Source organism: Callithrix jacchus, chromosome 10 (genome assembly GCF_049354715.1).
Source record: "Callithrix jacchus isolate 240 chromosome 10, calJac240_pri, whole genome shotgun sequence".
Classification (NCBI taxonomy): domain Eukaryota; kingdom Metazoa; phylum Chordata; class Mammalia; order Primates; family Cebidae; genus Callithrix; species Callithrix jacchus.
The window spans coordinates 53,854,687-53,871,876 of NC_133511.1; the positions used below are offsets into that span (position 1 = coordinate 53,854,687).

Genomic DNA, 17,190 nt, shown 5'->3' on the forward strand with positions numbered 1-17,190 from the left:
CTCAAGACGAGTCCCTTTCTCGGTCTGCTGGTATTGATTGCAAAAACAATACAAAATGATGCTCTATGTTATAGTAATTACAGATTGGCCATCACTACTATAATAACTATGGCAGCTTTTTCAATTTTGTAATAAAAAATGATGGTATTGATACAGAAAGGAAGTGCTGGGAAGGGAAGAGTGTGGTACCTTTAAATGATTCGGAGCGGGGAAGGGCGTGGTCCCTGACTAGAACTCCATCTGTATCCACAGTCCTAGATGAGGACAGGCATTTTTATTTTCCTGCCCAAATGCATTTCTCAAGACCACCCTGGCTGGCCACACCCTGATCCTTTGCCTGTAAAACCCCCTGAGACCCTAGCAAGCAGGCACCCAAGTGGCTGGATGTTGAGAAAAACACATCGGCGGAGTAACCACAAGTGGCTGGATGTTGAGAGTTGTGCAGAGCACACCAACAGGCACCGGCACGCCAGCAGGCCATCAACCAGTAGAATGACATGGAGTTTGGTTGGGGTAGTTGGAGGGGAGCCCGGGCTGCTATGCAGCCCAACTCCAGGGGAAAACCATCTCCCTTCAGGCTCATCCATCTGCTGAAAGCTACTTCTGGGCAATAAAACCTTGCAGTCATTCTCCAAGCCCATGTGTGATCCAGTTCTTGGGTACACCAAGGCAAGAACCCTCGGATACAGAAAGCCCTCTCTCCTTGCGATAAGGCAGGGGTCTAATTGCACTGACTAACACAAGCCACCTATAGACGGCTAGACTAAAAGAGCACCCTGTAATACATGCCCACTGGGGCTTCAGGAGCTGTAAACATTCACCCCTAGATACTGCCTTGGGGTCAGAGCCCCACAGCCTGCCCGTCTGTATGATCCCCTAGAGGTTTGAGCAGCAGGGCACTGAAGAAGCCAGCCGCATTCCCATTATACACCCTGTGAGGGAGACAAGGGAACTTTTCCCATTTTAGTACTGGCTGCTAACTGGGTTAGTTTGCTCAGTTGGCTACAGTGGTGTTAATGAAACTACTAATGCTGATACAATCCTACATGGAAATTAACTTCACATGAAAATTCCAAATCTATTTTTCAGAGCATGGGTAGCTGACTCACTCCTCTGTAAGTTGCACTTGTTCCAGGTGGTCCATCAACTCTCTGTTTTGTCTTTGCTTTATTTCGTTTTCCCGTCTGTTATCCATTTGTTTCAGGAGACCCTGGGAATATTCCTCTTTCTTAAGAGCATTAAGTGCAGGACTAAGTGGCCGTTTGTCAAATAGGAAGGATTTCTAGAATGAAAGAGAAGCAATTCATTTATGCTAGAATACCAAAAAACAAGGTTAATAATTCAGAAAACTAAAATCAATCAGAAAGCATTTCTTAATTATGATACAGCAGTGAACAACAGCAGAGATCCTCACACTCATCAAGCCTGCATGCTGGGCAGGAGACTGAACAAGTAAACAAGACATCAGTCATTTAAGATAGTGCCAAGTGCTATGAAGCCCTTGTGATAGCAGGTGGCTGGGTTGGAAAATAACTAAATTGGTTGGTTATTAGGGAAGGTTTTTCCATGGAGAAGATGAATCACCTTCACTGTAAATATCAGGGAGACCTGTGTTCCATACAGAAGGAACATTAAGTGCAAAGACACTAGATGGAAACAAGCTAAGCATGTTCGATAAGCAGAAAAAAAAGGTCTCTGTGGCTGAGGCATAGTAACCAAGGGAAAGTAGAAAGCATGATGACCAAGAGGAAGGCAGGAGTCAAAATGTGTAGGATTTGATAGGTCAAGATGGGGAGTCTAAATTTCATTTTGGCTCAACAGGAGGCCAGTGGAGGTTTTAAATGGGAAAATAGTATGTTTTGACTAACCATATTAAAATATTACTTTGGCTGCTTTGTGGAGAATAAATTATAGGAGAGCAAGAATGTAAGCAGTGAATCTAAGGGAAGTATTACAGACATCGGGCCTAACAGTGTGGCTTGGCAGCACTTTCAGTGTGGCAACATTAAAGATGAAGACATTTGAACAGATATCGGATACATTGGGGAGGTAGAAGTAGCTGGACCTGCAGATGATCGGATGTCAGGAACAGAGAAAGGAATGCTGGGATCATGACTAGACATAGTTTTGTGCAAAAATGGCTGGTTGGTGATGCCACTTACTAACATGAGAAAACAGAAAAGAACAGGTTACAAAGGGAATCAAAAGTTCTGTTTAGGTCTTTTAAAATTTAAGATGTATATAGATATATCAAAGAAGAGATACACAGTGAACAGTGATAAATATAATCTGGAGCTTATATATAAGAAGAGAGAAAGATCATGCCTAAATTTCAGAAGCCCGATGCTCTCTCTCCATCCCTCTTTCCCTGCTTCCCTGCCTGGAATGCTCTTCCTCCCTTGGTTTCTTTACCTAACTCTTGTATGCCAGAAAGTCTTCCCAGATCTCTGGTCTAGGTTAATGAATCTCTTCTTTTGCTTCTTTCAGTGCCCTTTTCAGAGATTTATCATCACATTTATTATACCACACAGTTGTCTCTTTAAGAGTCTGTCTCCCACTAGAGACCTCTTCACAAGAGGGAACCTTGTATTCCTAAACACCAGCACAGTGGCTGGCATAGAGGAATTTAATAAATGTTCAATGATAAATAAATAAATAAAACATTTTATTAGATTTACATCTGGAGCATCGACTGCCTAGATGATGGTATATAAAGAGAAAGTTTTAGGCAGAAATAAAGGTAGGCACATGATGATTGAAATCATTAAATCAAGCAGCGGAAGCGGTTGGCTCACCACCATGTGAATCTGGATTTCTTAAACATTAATGCAAATACAAATCACTTGGTGATCTTATTCCACTGTAGATACCCATTAAGGAAGTCTGGCATAGGGCCCTTGATTCAGCACTTACAGCAAACTCCTAGGTGATGCTGATTCTGCTGGTTCTTTTAGGTCCTAGCGCTGGGCTCTAGTAGCATACTCCTCCCTCCTTTCCACTCATCCCAGGTCTTGGTTGAGAATTACCATAATTAATAAGGGCTGCAGTGACTAACAGGAACAGTACAGTGTATGTGAATAGTGTGGCTATAGACACTGGACAAGGCCTGCCCTAGAAGAAGACTTCAAACTCTACCACCCACTTGTCAGCTCTGCTGCTTAAAAGGAAAGGCATGACTTACAATACAGAGAGTGGGTCCAAAGGCTCACAGATGGGGTAAGTGTTAGCAATAGAAATTTTTGAAAGACTTACATAAAATTCCGGTTTCACATTCTTGTGGTTTCTTATAGCTTCAGCAACTCCAAGATTATAGGCAGCATTTTTCTGATTCTGTTCTCTAATAGCCAGACTTTTCATCTATTGCAAAAAAAAAAAAAGTTTAATTTTTAGTTACATATTGAAGTGGAGCCTCTAAAAATTTTAATTCTATTACATTAAAATACATGGTAGAAATCTGCCTTTTGGAGGCATTTGTGTTTTCTGATATCCCTATAAATTTATAAAAGTATATTGGGAAAGGTATTTTATTTCTTGTCCTTGGCCTTTAGGTACCACCACTAGAGAGATCTAAGGAATGGAAGGATTCATCACAAATGCAGGAAAGGGCAGGCATTAGGGTCAATTATTAGACACCACGTACATCTGGAAACGGCAAGTATAAAAGTGTCATTATGTCTTTGCTTGAAATAGGACGTGAATCTGAAGGGTAAAAGCCTTCACCAGAGTTATGTTTTATCAGAAATAAAAAAATAAAATAACATGAATCCAATAATTTCACCTTTAAAATTCAGATCTTATGGGTTAAAAAAAAATCAGTGAGATGTGCAAACATCCAACTACATGGATATTCATCCCATTGTTGTTCATTATTAGTGAAAACTTCCACACAAGTTTTAGTCCAACAGTAAATACATGATTAGATATGTCACAGTACAGACATATGATGGAACATTTTTAAATTACATGATAGGCTTGGCTCAGTGCTCATCCCTGTAATTCTAGTACTATGGGAGGCAGAGGTGGGAGGAATGCTTGAACCCAGGCGTTGAAGATCAGTCTCTACAAAAAATACAAAAATTAACTGGGTATAGTGACGTGTGCCTGTAGTCCCAGCTAATCTGGAGGCTGAGGTGGAAGGGATCACCTGGGCACAAGTAGGTCGAGGCTGCAGTGAGCAGAGATTGTGCCACTGCACTGCAGCCTGGGTGACAGAGTGCAACCCTGTGTCAATAAATGATAATAATAAATTACATTATATAATCATATTCTACTACCCCATATAAAAGACTAATCAAGATATTGAACTACCTGGTGTCTGAAGAGAACCTCCTGATCTTTCAGCATCTGATATTGCTGTATGAGTCTCTCATCTTCTATCTCTCTCTTCCTCCTTTCCTCACTGTAGTACAACGGGGAATTTCGTTGGGCTCGTTGCAAACATACATAGCACATTTCCTACAATCCCAAATTTCGGGACAAATAAATTTTTGCATTTTACCTTTTTGCTTTCACTTTCCCTTCACAAGCTTTCCAATGGCTAGGTGTATCAAGAAACATGTTATTAAAGGATATATTAGTGACAGCAAAATGAAATTTGCAGAGTGGAGCCCAGAAATACTCTGAAGAATTTTCTGAACTCTCACTTCATCAGAAGTATTTATAGCAACTGAAACAAAGAAAGGGATTTCTCAACTCTTTTTTTGTGTACCAGTATATCTTGACTAGTAGATAGATTTATAATAGTCCAGTTTTGAGTCTGAACACTTGAGTACTTGAGCCAGACCCATATAATTAAGCAAGAGAGATTCTCAGAACTCTCTTTGGGAAATAAAAATCAGAATAAGATTCTGACAGGGCTTTATTTGTTTGGAAACACTGTACCTGTCCTGCCTTATTATGATCCTGGCAAGCTGGAGCTGTTTTGGGCTTCATCTCATTGGCATGTTTCAGACAATCTGGAGATGATAAGCTATAAAAAGAATGCAATTAATTAATGTTTCATACAGTCTGACCTCAAAAGCAATAATAATTTTAGAGGCAAGTATAAATATAAAGAAAAATATCTCAGTGGATTACTTCAGAGCAGCTGTATGTATAGAGGTTAAGAATTTGTGTCAGATAAAGGTGAGTTTGAATCCTAGCTTTCTTGCTTACAACATGACTGCCATCAGACAAGCTGTGTAATCTTGCAAAGTCTCAGTTACCAATTCTGTGAAATGGTGATGAAATGCATCCATTCCACAGAAATGTATTGAGTGCTTACTATGTGCACTGTTCTAAGCACAAGAGAAGCAATGAAGAACAAAATATGCACATACAAAAGTCCTTGTCCTCGAATAATTAACATTCTGTGGGAATAGAGAGCCAATGACAAGATAAATAAGTGAACTCTACAGTATGTTCCTTGAGGATAAATGACTTGCAGTGCTGGATTAATGGAGTGTTAAACTGTAAAGAGAATGACCAGGGAAGTTCTCGCCAAGCAAGTGACATATGAGTAAATAGCTGAAGGAAGTAAGGGAGCAGCAGTGTAGATATCTGATGGTAAAGACATTCCAAGCAAACAAACCAGTGCAGTTCTTCAGGTAGGAGGTGCCTGTGGTCAGTATGGTGGAGGGAGATTAATTAGAGGTGAGTATTAATACTAATGCTAGTATTAATTCATTAGAAATAGGACTGATAATATCACCTAAAAGCAGCTCCAAGAATGAAAATATTTATTATTATTATTATTTTGTTTATTTATTTATTTTGAGACAGTGTCGTGCTCTATTGCCCAGGCTGCAGAGCAATGGCATGATCTTAGCTCACTGCAACCTCTGTCTTCTAGGTTCAAGCAATTCTCCTGCCTTGGCCTCCTGAGTAGCTGAGATTACAGGCGCCTGCCACCATTCCTGGCTAACTTTTGTATTTTTAGTAGAGACAGGGTTTTACCATGTTGGCCAGGCTGGTCTCAGACTCCTGATCTTGTGATCCATCCAGCTCAGCCTCCCAAAGTGCTGGGATTACAGGTGTGAGCCATGGCACCCAGCCAAGAATGAAAATATTTAAAAGTAAGTTGAGAAATAGAGAACAGATTCAGAAGCTCAAACATAAATTTAATAGGACTGAATTTTTAGAATAAAGGGAATGGCAAAGGACAATATTCTAGAAAATAACAGGTAAGAATTTTCCAGAAAGTCATGACTCCTAAGAATAGTCATGCAGAACATCAAGAAATAAGAAAGATTGTTAAAAGCTACAAGAAAGAATGACAATCAGATTGACTCAGACATTGCATCAGGACAACTGTCAACCTCTGTACTTTTTTTTTTTCTTGTTGTCTTCATTGCATACATTGTTTATTTAATTCAGTCTTCCTACAAGATTGTAAGTTTTATAATAGCAGGTTTATACATACGTAACTCTGAATCTTCAGTGCCTAGAATAGTACCTGACAGGCACATGGTGGTGTTCAGTGTTTGTTGTATTGAATTAAATTCCCAGGATTATACATCGAATTCTCAATTATCTTTCATAACAGTGATATTATCCAAAACAAGCATGTTTAGAGTTTTTAATATGACTTTAGTAATCCACAAAGTACATAAATTGCACACATGATAGCTGATAAATTTTGACACATTAATAAATTGAAGTTTGGCAACACAATGCAAAGTACAAAGTTGGGTGCTCAGTAAACACTTAATGAGCATGGTTGAGTATGGTTGACTGATGTGAGGTCTTAAAAAGTATCCTACCCAAAGAGAGAAGGAGAAAATATTATAAAATTCTTCTGACATACCATCACATGAAGAAAAAAAACATGATAAATTGTAATACGCTCATTCATTCAAGTAATGTTTATTGAGAACTAATGGAGTGCCGGCTGTGTTAGGCAAAACTACTTTCCAGTTTGATGTAAATATAACACTGTGTCATATCATAATATCCAAGCACTCAGAAAATAGGGGAAGCCCAAATCTACAGAAAAAGTTAGATGATCCCAACTCTGTGCTATTTTGTTTCCATCTGTGTCATAACATATATCCCACTGAATTGTAATTTATCCCTCCGCATATGTCTGGCTTTCCCACTAGGTAGTGAACTTTGGTCACCTTTATTATTCCCATCACCTTGCATATAGAAAGTTCTCAACACTGGATAACTGAAGTAACAAACAATTACAATTCCCTCCATCAAGCAATGACTCAAAAATATACTTAGTAAAGTACAACGAAAAAAGAGGTCAATGCATTACCTTTCATGGGTCATAATCTTCCCACCACTCTCACTTCGCTCAGACTTTTCTAGCAAGCTGACATTTGTCACTCTGGCAGGGAACAAAGCTTGTCTATCTTGAAGTCTCTTGGGTGATGAGATATCTATAGAATAAAGAATGAATGAACGTGAGTTTCCTGTAAACTCTCAAACCACTAACTGGGTAGTTTTTGACAAGAGAAATTTTCCTATCTGATATACTCTCTTATCTTTAAATAATCATCCTTTGTCCTATTGTGGTATAAAAGATGTTTTTGCTGTATATCTGCAAAGAAAGCACTGTGCTAAGCATTTAGAGGATACAAAGAGGCAAGTAATATAAATGGAGGAAGTGGGCTGAATATAACATGACCAGAAGACATGTTAGTTTAGATAACATTTCTTAAGATAAATGAACAGTGGCAGTTTCCCAACATTGATGTCTATAGATTTAGATATTTTGCCTGTAAAAATCTTTCAATAGATATATTTGAAGAGAAAAATAAGATATAAACAAAAAAGTGAGAGCTCCCATTTGGAGGTCATCTTATGTGCTAACAGTGCTAAGTGCTTTATGTATATTTAATAAATAACAACTTAATACAATGATGCAAAATGTCTAAGTCACAATAAATGTTGCAGTCTTTTTTTTTTTTTTTTTTAAGACAGTCTCCCTATGTCACCTAGGCTGGAGTGCAGTAGGCCAATCTCAACTCACTGCAACCTCTGCCTCCCAGGTTCAAGCAATTCTCCCACCTGTCTCCCAAGTAGCATGTGCCACCATGCCCAGCTAATTTTTTTTTTTTTGGTATTTGTATTTGTAGTAGAGGCAGGGTTTTGCCATGGCGGCCAGGCTAGTTTTCTGACCTCAGGAGATCCACCTGCCTCGGCCTCCCAAAGTGCTGGGATTACAGGTATGAGCCACTGTGCCTGGCCAAATGTTGCACTCTTTAAGCATCTGACATGTTCAGAGGAGACAAACCACTTCGGAATTCAGTAAGTTTTCATGGAGGAAGTGAGATGTGAAAAGGGTACTAAAATGTAAGTAGGATGGAGATAGATTGAAAGTAAAGGACAATTCTGGCTGCAGGAAAAAAAATGAACAAAAGCATGAAGTTGGGGAAGGGTGGGCATGTTAGAAGAGCATGAATAGGCCAAGCTCAGTGTCTCATGCCTGTAATTCCAACACTTTGGTAGGCCAAAGTGGGCAGATCATTTGAACTCAGGAGTTCAAGACCAGCATAGGCAACATGGCAAAACCCTGTCTCTACAAAAGTACAAAAATTAGCCAGGCATGGTCACACACACCTGTGGTCCTAGCTACTCAGGAGGCTGTGATGGGAGGATCACCTGAGCCCAGGAGATTGATGCTGCAATGAGCCAAGATTGTGCCACTGCACTCCAGCCTGGGTGACGGAACAAGACCCCATCTCAAAGAGAAAAAAAAAAAGAACATGAATAGATAATTCTGCCCAAAGAAGGGGTCTGTGTAAGGCACAGTGAGAGGTGAGACTAGAGAAATGAAAGCACATGAATACTAGGCTAAAAGTTTATATGCGATCCTGTAGATCCCACATAGAAAACTGACATCCACAAGCCAATGTTCACCCATTGGTATGTTTTGTTTAGCCTAATCAGCACTTTTTTGTTTTAATATCAACACAAGTTGTCAACATTTAACAACCAATAGATTTCACATTAAAGTCAGGATCTCTGCTTTTTTTGAAAAATCAGAGGATTTTTGCCTACTTCAGTAATACATATTCTAAAATTGGAAAAATCAGATTTGATACCACTTCGGTCACAGTTCCACAAAGCAACAATCTACTAGAGGAACAGTTCTGAAAGTGTGGCCTGGCAAGCCCTAGGGTCCCTAGGACCCTTTCAAAATGTCTTTGGGGCTTCATGCTTTGACTCATACCTGTAATCCTAGCATTCTGGGAGGCCGAGGTGGGTGGATCACCTTAGGTCAGGAGTTCAAGAGCAGCCTGGCCAATATAGTCAAACTGTGTCTCTACTAAAAACACAAAAATTAGCCGAGGATAGTGGCACATGCCTGTAGTCTCAACTACTTGAGTGGAGACTGAGGCAGGAGAATCACTTAAACGCGGGAGATGGAAGTTGCATTGAGTCCAGATCATGCCACTGCCCTCCAGCCTGGGCGACAGAGCAAGGCTCCATCTCAAAAAGAAGAAAAATAGACTTTAGTTAGAAAAAAACTTTGGAGTCCTAGGGTTTTCTTCATATGCTTCCTCCTGAACAACCTATCACAACAGATTAGATGCAAACAAAAGTATGAGAATCTGGCTTTCTTCTATAGACATCAAAGTGGTAAAACTGCCACTCTTCATTTTCCATAAGAAATGTTAACTGAGCTAACATATCTCCAACTCACTTGTATCCAGACCACTTCCTGCATTTGCATTACCTGCCTGGACCCTGTAGTCATCTGAGTTTTGGCCCCTTTGAGCTTTGGGGAGCCAGCAAAGAGTTGATGACCTAAGGCCCTGAGAGTCATAGGATTTAAGGCTCATAAAGTAATTAAGCTGATAATTAAGTTCAGATGCAGGATTCTAGGAATAGAACTTATTTGTTAGAAATAATATAGTGATTATTTGTGGCTGGGTGCAGTGGCTCATGCCTGTAATCCCAGAACTTTGGGAGGCCTAGGTGGGTGGATCACTTCAGGTCAGGAGTTCGAGACCAGCCTGGCCTGTGTGATGAAACCCCATCTATAGTAAAAATAAAAAAATTAGCCAGGCATGGTGGCACACACTTGTAATCTCAGCTCCTCAGGAGGCTAAGGCACATGAATTGTTTGAACCTGGGAGGTGGAGGTTGCAGTGAACTGAGATTATGCCACTGCACTCCAGCCTGGGCAACAGGGAGACTCCATCTCGAAAAAAAAAAAAGTAATAATAATACAGTGATAGTTTATAAATTTAACTTTATTTACTTTGGGCTAAGCAAATATGGCTGGCTCATAGCAGTAAAGAGGGGCAGATTATACCCAGAAATCATTGGCCTACCTCTGATGCCTTCTGCTTTGTCTGACTGGTCTTTTAAGTTGCACTTCCTTTCTCTATTTGCTCCACATTCTTCTACAAGCGTCTCCATAAGCAGTTTGTTCTCCATCTCCTTGAGCTCAATCCTAGGAATAAGCCAATATGTTTTTCTGCTGCACTGAACTTGAACAGGTGACTGTGTGAACTCTCAATTCTTGGAAGCAACCCAGCCAGCTGGCTGATTTTGAAATAAGCCCACTTTCTTCAAGGGGTGAGTGCTCTGATTTGCTGAATGCATATCACAGATTACTTTCTTCCAAGGCTTTCTGGGAGCTGACCAAGACCTTCCCCTCTATACCATAGGTTTAAAAGCAGCTTGCATATAGAGAAATTGCCCTGACATCCTTTATTTAAGTCACTGGTTTTTGTTTCCATTTGAATTTTCTATATCCTAGTTCTGTAACTAGATGATTTGGAGTGCTACAGTGAAAGGAGATTTTGGATAGCTTGAAGGTAAGAAGTAATAGCCTGGTAGAGTATGCCCCAAAATAACCATTTGTCTCCATCTTCCTTCTCCACTTCACTTCCTCATCCTCACCCCAGACAAAAGCGGACTTGTGAAGGTACAATTTGTAGCAGGGGAGGAAAGGGGATGTTCAGTTAGTGTGTATAGTTGTAGGATTTCTTTGGTTTCAGGTATGGAGTACTAGGTTAGAGTAGGGAGTGAGGGCGGGGATACTTTCAGTCAATTCAGGGGCCAAATGTCACATAAATAAAACACCAACAATTATTTTGAGTATTTAAGTCCGCATGTCCATTTCTAGACCCTTGACTTCATGGATCCTCCATCTCTGTTCTTTGACCCACTACAGTTATTTCCCTCCTGGAGTGCCTAAGCCAAAATATGAGAAAGGCAACAGCCATATTTGCCTTCCAAAACAATCAAAATAAAATTGTTTTCAATCCAGTGATTTATTTTTCAATCCAGTGAGTAAGGCAATATGGTGCAATGGAAAGAACACAGGACCAGGAGCCATGGTCTTATTTCTAGCTTGGCTGCTTATTAGTTGCATGGCCATTTCATGTGCAACATGAGAGGGTTGAACTAAACAATCTCTAAGGCTTATTCTGGCCTTCACACTGAATCTTCTGAGGTATGTGTCATACAGCTCTTCCAGGAGGGGGTTGGTCCAAAGCAACAAACACAAGAGGATGTCACACTCAAAACACCTGAGAAATTCTCATACTCTTATACTTAACTCATACTTCCTAAAGTAATAATGCTTTAGGAAGCTAGTTATTATTCTCCAAACTCCCTCCACGTGAAATGCACAGTGGTTAATGGCACAGCAATAAGATTATGAACATAATTAAGGGGACACAATGAATAAGTGATGGCCAAACTGGAAAGAAAGCTGAAGTCTCCTGACTCCTATTCCATTGTTCTCAATAGTGCACCATGTTGCTTCATTTATTTAAAAGAAAAAACTAAAATTAATTTTGTATCATTTCAAAATGGAGAATTATAATACATATGTCACATGGTTGTCATGAAGATTAAATATAGTAATATGCAGTCACCAGTACCACCCACTGCGCTCATGGAGTAAAGCTATTTCTTTATTCTAACTTATCTGGTTATCTGTTTAACCCATTTAGTGGTAAAAATCAGAGCTCAGAGAGGAAATTGGCTGAACTGCAGGAAGAAGCAGCAGCTAGTGCAAAGTAAAGGAAAGCTCAGCAGGTGAGAAGAGTTTTACTAATACTGCAGGGACTAAGGTTGCTGGAAGGTAGTATCAGAATTTCCAGGGAGCGAAAGGTAATTTTTAAGAAGAATAAATGGTCCAGGCATGGTGGTTCACACCTGTAATCCCAGTATTTTGGGAGGCCAAGGCAGGTGGATCACTTGAGACCAAGAGTTCAAGACCAGACTGACCAATATGGTGAAACCCCGTCTCTCCTAAAAATACAAAAATTAGCCAGGCGTGGTGGCATGCTCCTGTAATCTCAGCTACTTGAGAGGCTGAGGCAGGAAAGAATTGCTTGAACTCAGGAGGCAAAGGTTTCTGTGAGCCGAGATTGCACCACTGCACTCCATCCAGGGCGACAGAGCAAGACTCTGTCGATGGGGTGGGGGTTGGGGTGGAGAATAAATGTCCATTGTTATTTAACTTAACTATATAAAGTGTATGCACTAAACTCTTCTTTGTTGGTGCATTTAGAGAGGGAGAGACAAACAGAATGCTTTAAAAGGAGCATGAGCTATAAAAAGATGAGAAACACTGCCCAATCAGATCAGCAGATCACCAAGGAGCACTAGTGCCTCGAGGAACCCAAACCCATGAAGCAAAGCACTCACTTTGGAAACACAAGCACACTGTTGGGCCGCTTCACCAAGGCATCTCTGCTAGACAACACCGAGTCCACAGTGCCAGGCCTCTAGAGCATAGAGAGAGCAAGGTTATGTCTAGGCTGCAGTCCAGGACTCAGACAAATAAAAAACTGCAGGCTTATAGGCAAGTCTACCGCGATACTTCTGTTGTCATTGTTTATGTTTAGTGCTTAAAGTCCAGAGCTTAAAAATCCAATGAGGAATGATCTCATTCATCAAAGTAATCACCCTGGGTAGCTGCACAGCAATTCCATTGGTGTTGCATTTTCTCAAACCATTTCCTTTTTGGGAACTGCCTTCAGAGTTGACAGATTCTTTTAGATATCTTTAAAAAGATAGCAGACTTCCTAAAAATATATGGAAAATCAGCAAGCTGTCTAATTCCACTCTTGGCCCAAATTAGGCAAATAAGAGAAGGGCTTTCGAGTCAGGTGGGCTCATGTTCAAATCCCTACACCACTAGCAGGTATGTGGCCTTAGGTACTAAGGTTTGTGGGGATAATAAAAGGATCTAATAGCACTTCCATGAGGTGCTCTATGTAAGTAGCTAGCACATAGTAAATACTGAACAAATGCCTATTATAATTATCAGATAATTATAATAGACACATTGTCACAGTTTAGTATTGAATATATAAAATCATTATTTTTGCATGAATTCTATAGCTTACAAAAGCCTTTGAAGGGAATTCCCAAAAAGAAATATAGAAAATATTTCTAACAAAAGCAGCATTACTGAAATAAGCACACAGCTTTCCAGGGGGACTACTCTACAAGACAGTTTTAAATTACAGGTAATTTGGGAATAAACTCTCACTCCCACCACTTTGCAGCAGTTTTCCAAAATGTGTTTTACAGAGCTAATGAGACATTAATGAGATATTGGATTAACCTAGAATTCCATGATTAAAGACATTCAGGCAGTTAAACTGACTGCTTTCCAGCCAGACTTCTCAGCTCCTTTAACATGTTGATGTGTTCCGTCCCTCTGTCCATGAGGGTGATTGATTCAATCAACAGTGTTCAGTCAGTTTGACCTCCAAACTCTTTTTTCATAGAGTATCTCTCAGGACTAGTTCTTTTGGAAAATGTTCTTTAAAAGATGTGCTTTAGAGTTCAGCAGGTTAAGAAAAACACTATCTTCTCTTTTTTTTCTGCCTTACCTATGGCCGGGGCCAGAGAGGGGCTGACCAGGTTGGTTTTGAAGCTATATTCTCTTTTAAACACATATTGAAGCTACAAAGTTCAGCAGAATCCCTGAGGGTTAAAGATGAGCTAGCCACTTTGGCCTTGCTTATGGACTTGCAAATCTTGCCTTGTGTTTTCATGGAAAAGCAAAGTTTTCTCCTGCATGTATTTCCCACTTTCCACACACAGGGTTGGCAGCCCTCTTAGCATTCCTATATGAAATCAGTTTGTGTAAAAAACACCAGGAGTTTCAATATGCACAACTCTGTTTCCTAAGTCCCTATCCCAGAGTTTCATAAAAGGAGAAATGGGTAGACTTCGATATTAACAGCCTTTTCATTTAAAAAATCAAGATTTTACTTTATGGGATATAGGATTACATAACATTCCATGATAGTTCAATTCATTCATGTCTACTTTGTTAGTTCCCACAGGAGTACCTGAGGTACACTAAGTATTCAGTAAATCCTGTAGATTGACTGTTTCATTTGCTTAAACTCTGCTATTTCCAACTTAGTACGAAGGTCACACCAACTACTTAATGGTTGACAATAATGATGCCAATCAGGAAATTTCACCTACAACATGGCAAATTAAAAGCTAAAGATTTAAAAACTCCATGATTTTGTTGTATACTTTCATTAAAATAAAGTAGTAGAACCAACATCAAAAAAATAAAATAAAATAGTAGAACCAGCAAAAATGGAGCAGTGGTCAGGAAGTCTGGGCTTGAATTCCAGTTCTTGTAGTTGACCTTGGGATTCCCACATAGCCTCTCTGAGCTCCTACGCTTCTCCCTTGTAAAATTAGGTTGATAATAATGCTGCTTGTATAATATTTTGAGACTCAAATAAAATAATACATGTGGAAGAAGGTTTTTTTTTTGTTTTGTTTTGTTTTTGAGACAGAGTTTCGCTCTTGTTGTCCAGGCTGGAGTGCAATGGCGCAGTCTTGGCTCACCGCAACCTCTGCCTCCTGGGTTCAGGCAATTCTCCTGCCTCAGCCTCCTGAGTAGCTGGAATTACAGGCACGTGCCACCATGCCCGGCTAATTTTTTGTATTTTTAGTAGAGACGGGGTTTCACCATGTTGACCAGGATGGTCTCGATCTCTTGACCTTGTGATCCACCCGCCTTGGCCTCCCAAAGTGCTGGGAGAAGTTTTTAAACTATAGGCCAGGCGTGGAGGCTCATGCCTGTAATCTCAACACTTCTGGGGACCCGGGTGGGTGGATCACTTGAGACCAGGAGTTCGAGACCAGCCTGGCCAACATGGTGAAACTCTGTCTCTACTAAAAATACAAAAATTAGTTGGGCATGGTGGCGTGTGTCTATAATTGCAAGTACTTGGAGGCTGAGGCAGGAAAATCGCTTGAACGCAGGAGTTGGAGATTGCAGTGAGCTGCGATTGTGCCACTGCACTCCAGCCTGGCTGATGGAATGAGACTCTGTCTCAGAAAACAAACAAACACACAAAAAAGCTATAAGGTACTATAAAATGTTCAGATTTCTAGAGTTTCCATTGCAATTTACATTCCTCAATTGGCTTTGACTCTTAAAGTTCCTTTGCCCTCCTAATCTTTTTTTGTCAAAGAGTTAATCATGTATAAACAAGGACTTCCATGCACTTCAGGTAACTGTCACTCAAAATATACCTTCGTTTTTCTTAATTACAACACACTTTTAGATGAGTCAGAACTACAATTAGGAGAAGACTTAGGAGAAGGAAAACATTAATTTACATTTGCTAGGGCCTTTGCCAAAGCCCCACTTCCATCCATGGTACAAAGGAAGTCTTTATAAAACCTCATCTTCACTTTGCTGTCTCTGATCATGAGGACCCCAATTCCTTTGAAAGTAAACTCCACATTTTGTTTCATGGAAATGGATTGTGATAAAAAAAGCAACGTCTCCTTCACACATCCTTCCACTACGTCTCTGTTAAATGGACCCTCCAGGGCTATCATGACAAAATTAAGTGGAACAATTGGGATATCACCTAGAGGAGAAAAGACAGTTGGGATGGAAGAAAGAAAGTGGTAATTACAATAAGTACATATCATACACACTCACAAATAATTATCTGATTCTCAATACCCTAAAATAGAATCCTCTGGTTGAAGCCTTTAGTTGTACCCAATGTAATATTATTACTGCAGACAATTAACACAAGTAGTAACTAACATATTAATCAGTACAATTTTCTCTAAAAGTATAATGTTCAATGCTCAAAATAAGGACAATTAGCTTTCTTATAATACTGTAGACAAGCTTTTGATTATCTCTAGGACACATGGTAATAACTGTTTCTCTTCCTCAGAGGCTTTCCTAAAGTCTTATCTTTCAGGACATACTGCAGCAATATTTGCTGATAGGGTTTGGATCTATGTCCCCACTGAAAGCCCATGTCGAATTGTAATCCCCAGTGTTGAAGGTGGGGCGTTTGGGAAGTGATTGGATCATGGGGGTGGATCCTTCATGAATGGTTTAACACCATCCCCCTGTTGTCATGATAGTGAGTGAGTTATGAAATCTGGTTGTGAAATGTGTGTAGCACCTCCCTCCCCTCTCGCTCTTCATCCTGCTCCAGTCTTGTATGTCATGACTGCTTCCCCTTCGCCTTCTGCCATGATTGTAAGTTTACTGAGGCCTTCCCACCCATACTTCTGTACAGCCTGTGGAACCATGGGTCAATTAAACCTCTTTTCTTTATAAATTACCCAGTCTCAGTTAATTTTTTATAGCAGTACAAGAATGAACTGATCCATTTGCCTATATCCTCCAGTTATCATGCCATTTTTACATGATTACAAATACCTACAAGTGTTAAATATTTTTAAAAGATAGGATTCTTCACTAGAAGTTAATCATTTAAATGAAATAGGATCTTATACAAGGGTGTCAGACTGAATGACTCACATAAAGCATTTTCTCTCTGATGAGCCTACATGTGACATTATAAAAGTATACGATTATGTCTATCTTGAAGGAAGCACAGGATCTATTCAACTAGAACAGATGTAGGAGCAATATAAGGTTCACAAGTCAGAAAAAGTGTAAATAGCAAAGAGGATCAAGATGACAAAGCCAGAGAGACAACAACAAGGTCCACTGATAAACAGGACACAGAGAAGATGAGAATATTCTAAACATTTGCTCAGTAAACATGAGTTATCCTTTCAAATGTCCACCACTGCTGAATGGTGAGAATTAACAAGACATGAGCTTCACTGCCGTCTCCTGCACAATTTAACAGTAATTCTAACCAACTCCCTCCCTTTTTTAAAATATACAAATTACTTTTTATTTTTTTATCTGGATGTCAGACAAAAAATATGCAAATTTCTTAAAAAGAAGGCTGTCTTGCC

At 39.8% G+C, this 17,190-nt stretch overlaps 2 protein-coding genes across 16 annotated transcripts in view; one reads left to right on the forward strand and one right to left on the reverse strand.

The window, feature by feature from the left end:
• Positions 1-17,190, forward strand: part of LOC128929027 (uncharacterized) — a 106,601-nt gene that overhangs the window by 17,053 nt on the left and 72,358 nt on the right. The window lies entirely within an intron of this gene.
• The window catches only part of CCDC81 (coiled-coil domain containing 81), a 47,967-nt gene that overhangs the window by 9,452 nt on the left and 21,325 nt on the right, over positions 1-17,190 (reverse strand). Inside the window, exons 4-11 of the mRNA XM_002754720.6 lie at positions 15,565-15,821; positions 12,604-12,683; positions 10,269-10,390; positions 7,241-7,364; positions 4,882-4,969; positions 4,309-4,455; positions 3,253-3,357; positions 1,110-1,282 (exon numbers count right to left, since the gene is read on the reverse strand). Coding sequence (XP_002754766.1) covers positions 1,110-1,282; positions 3,253-3,357; positions 4,309-4,455; positions 4,882-4,969; positions 7,241-7,364; positions 10,269-10,390; positions 12,604-12,683; positions 15,565-15,821 — 1,096 coding nt within the window. The remainder of the gene's footprint in view (positions 1-1,109; positions 1,283-3,252; positions 3,358-4,308; positions 4,456-4,881; positions 4,970-7,240; positions 7,365-10,268; positions 10,391-12,603; positions 12,684-15,564; positions 15,822-17,190) is intronic.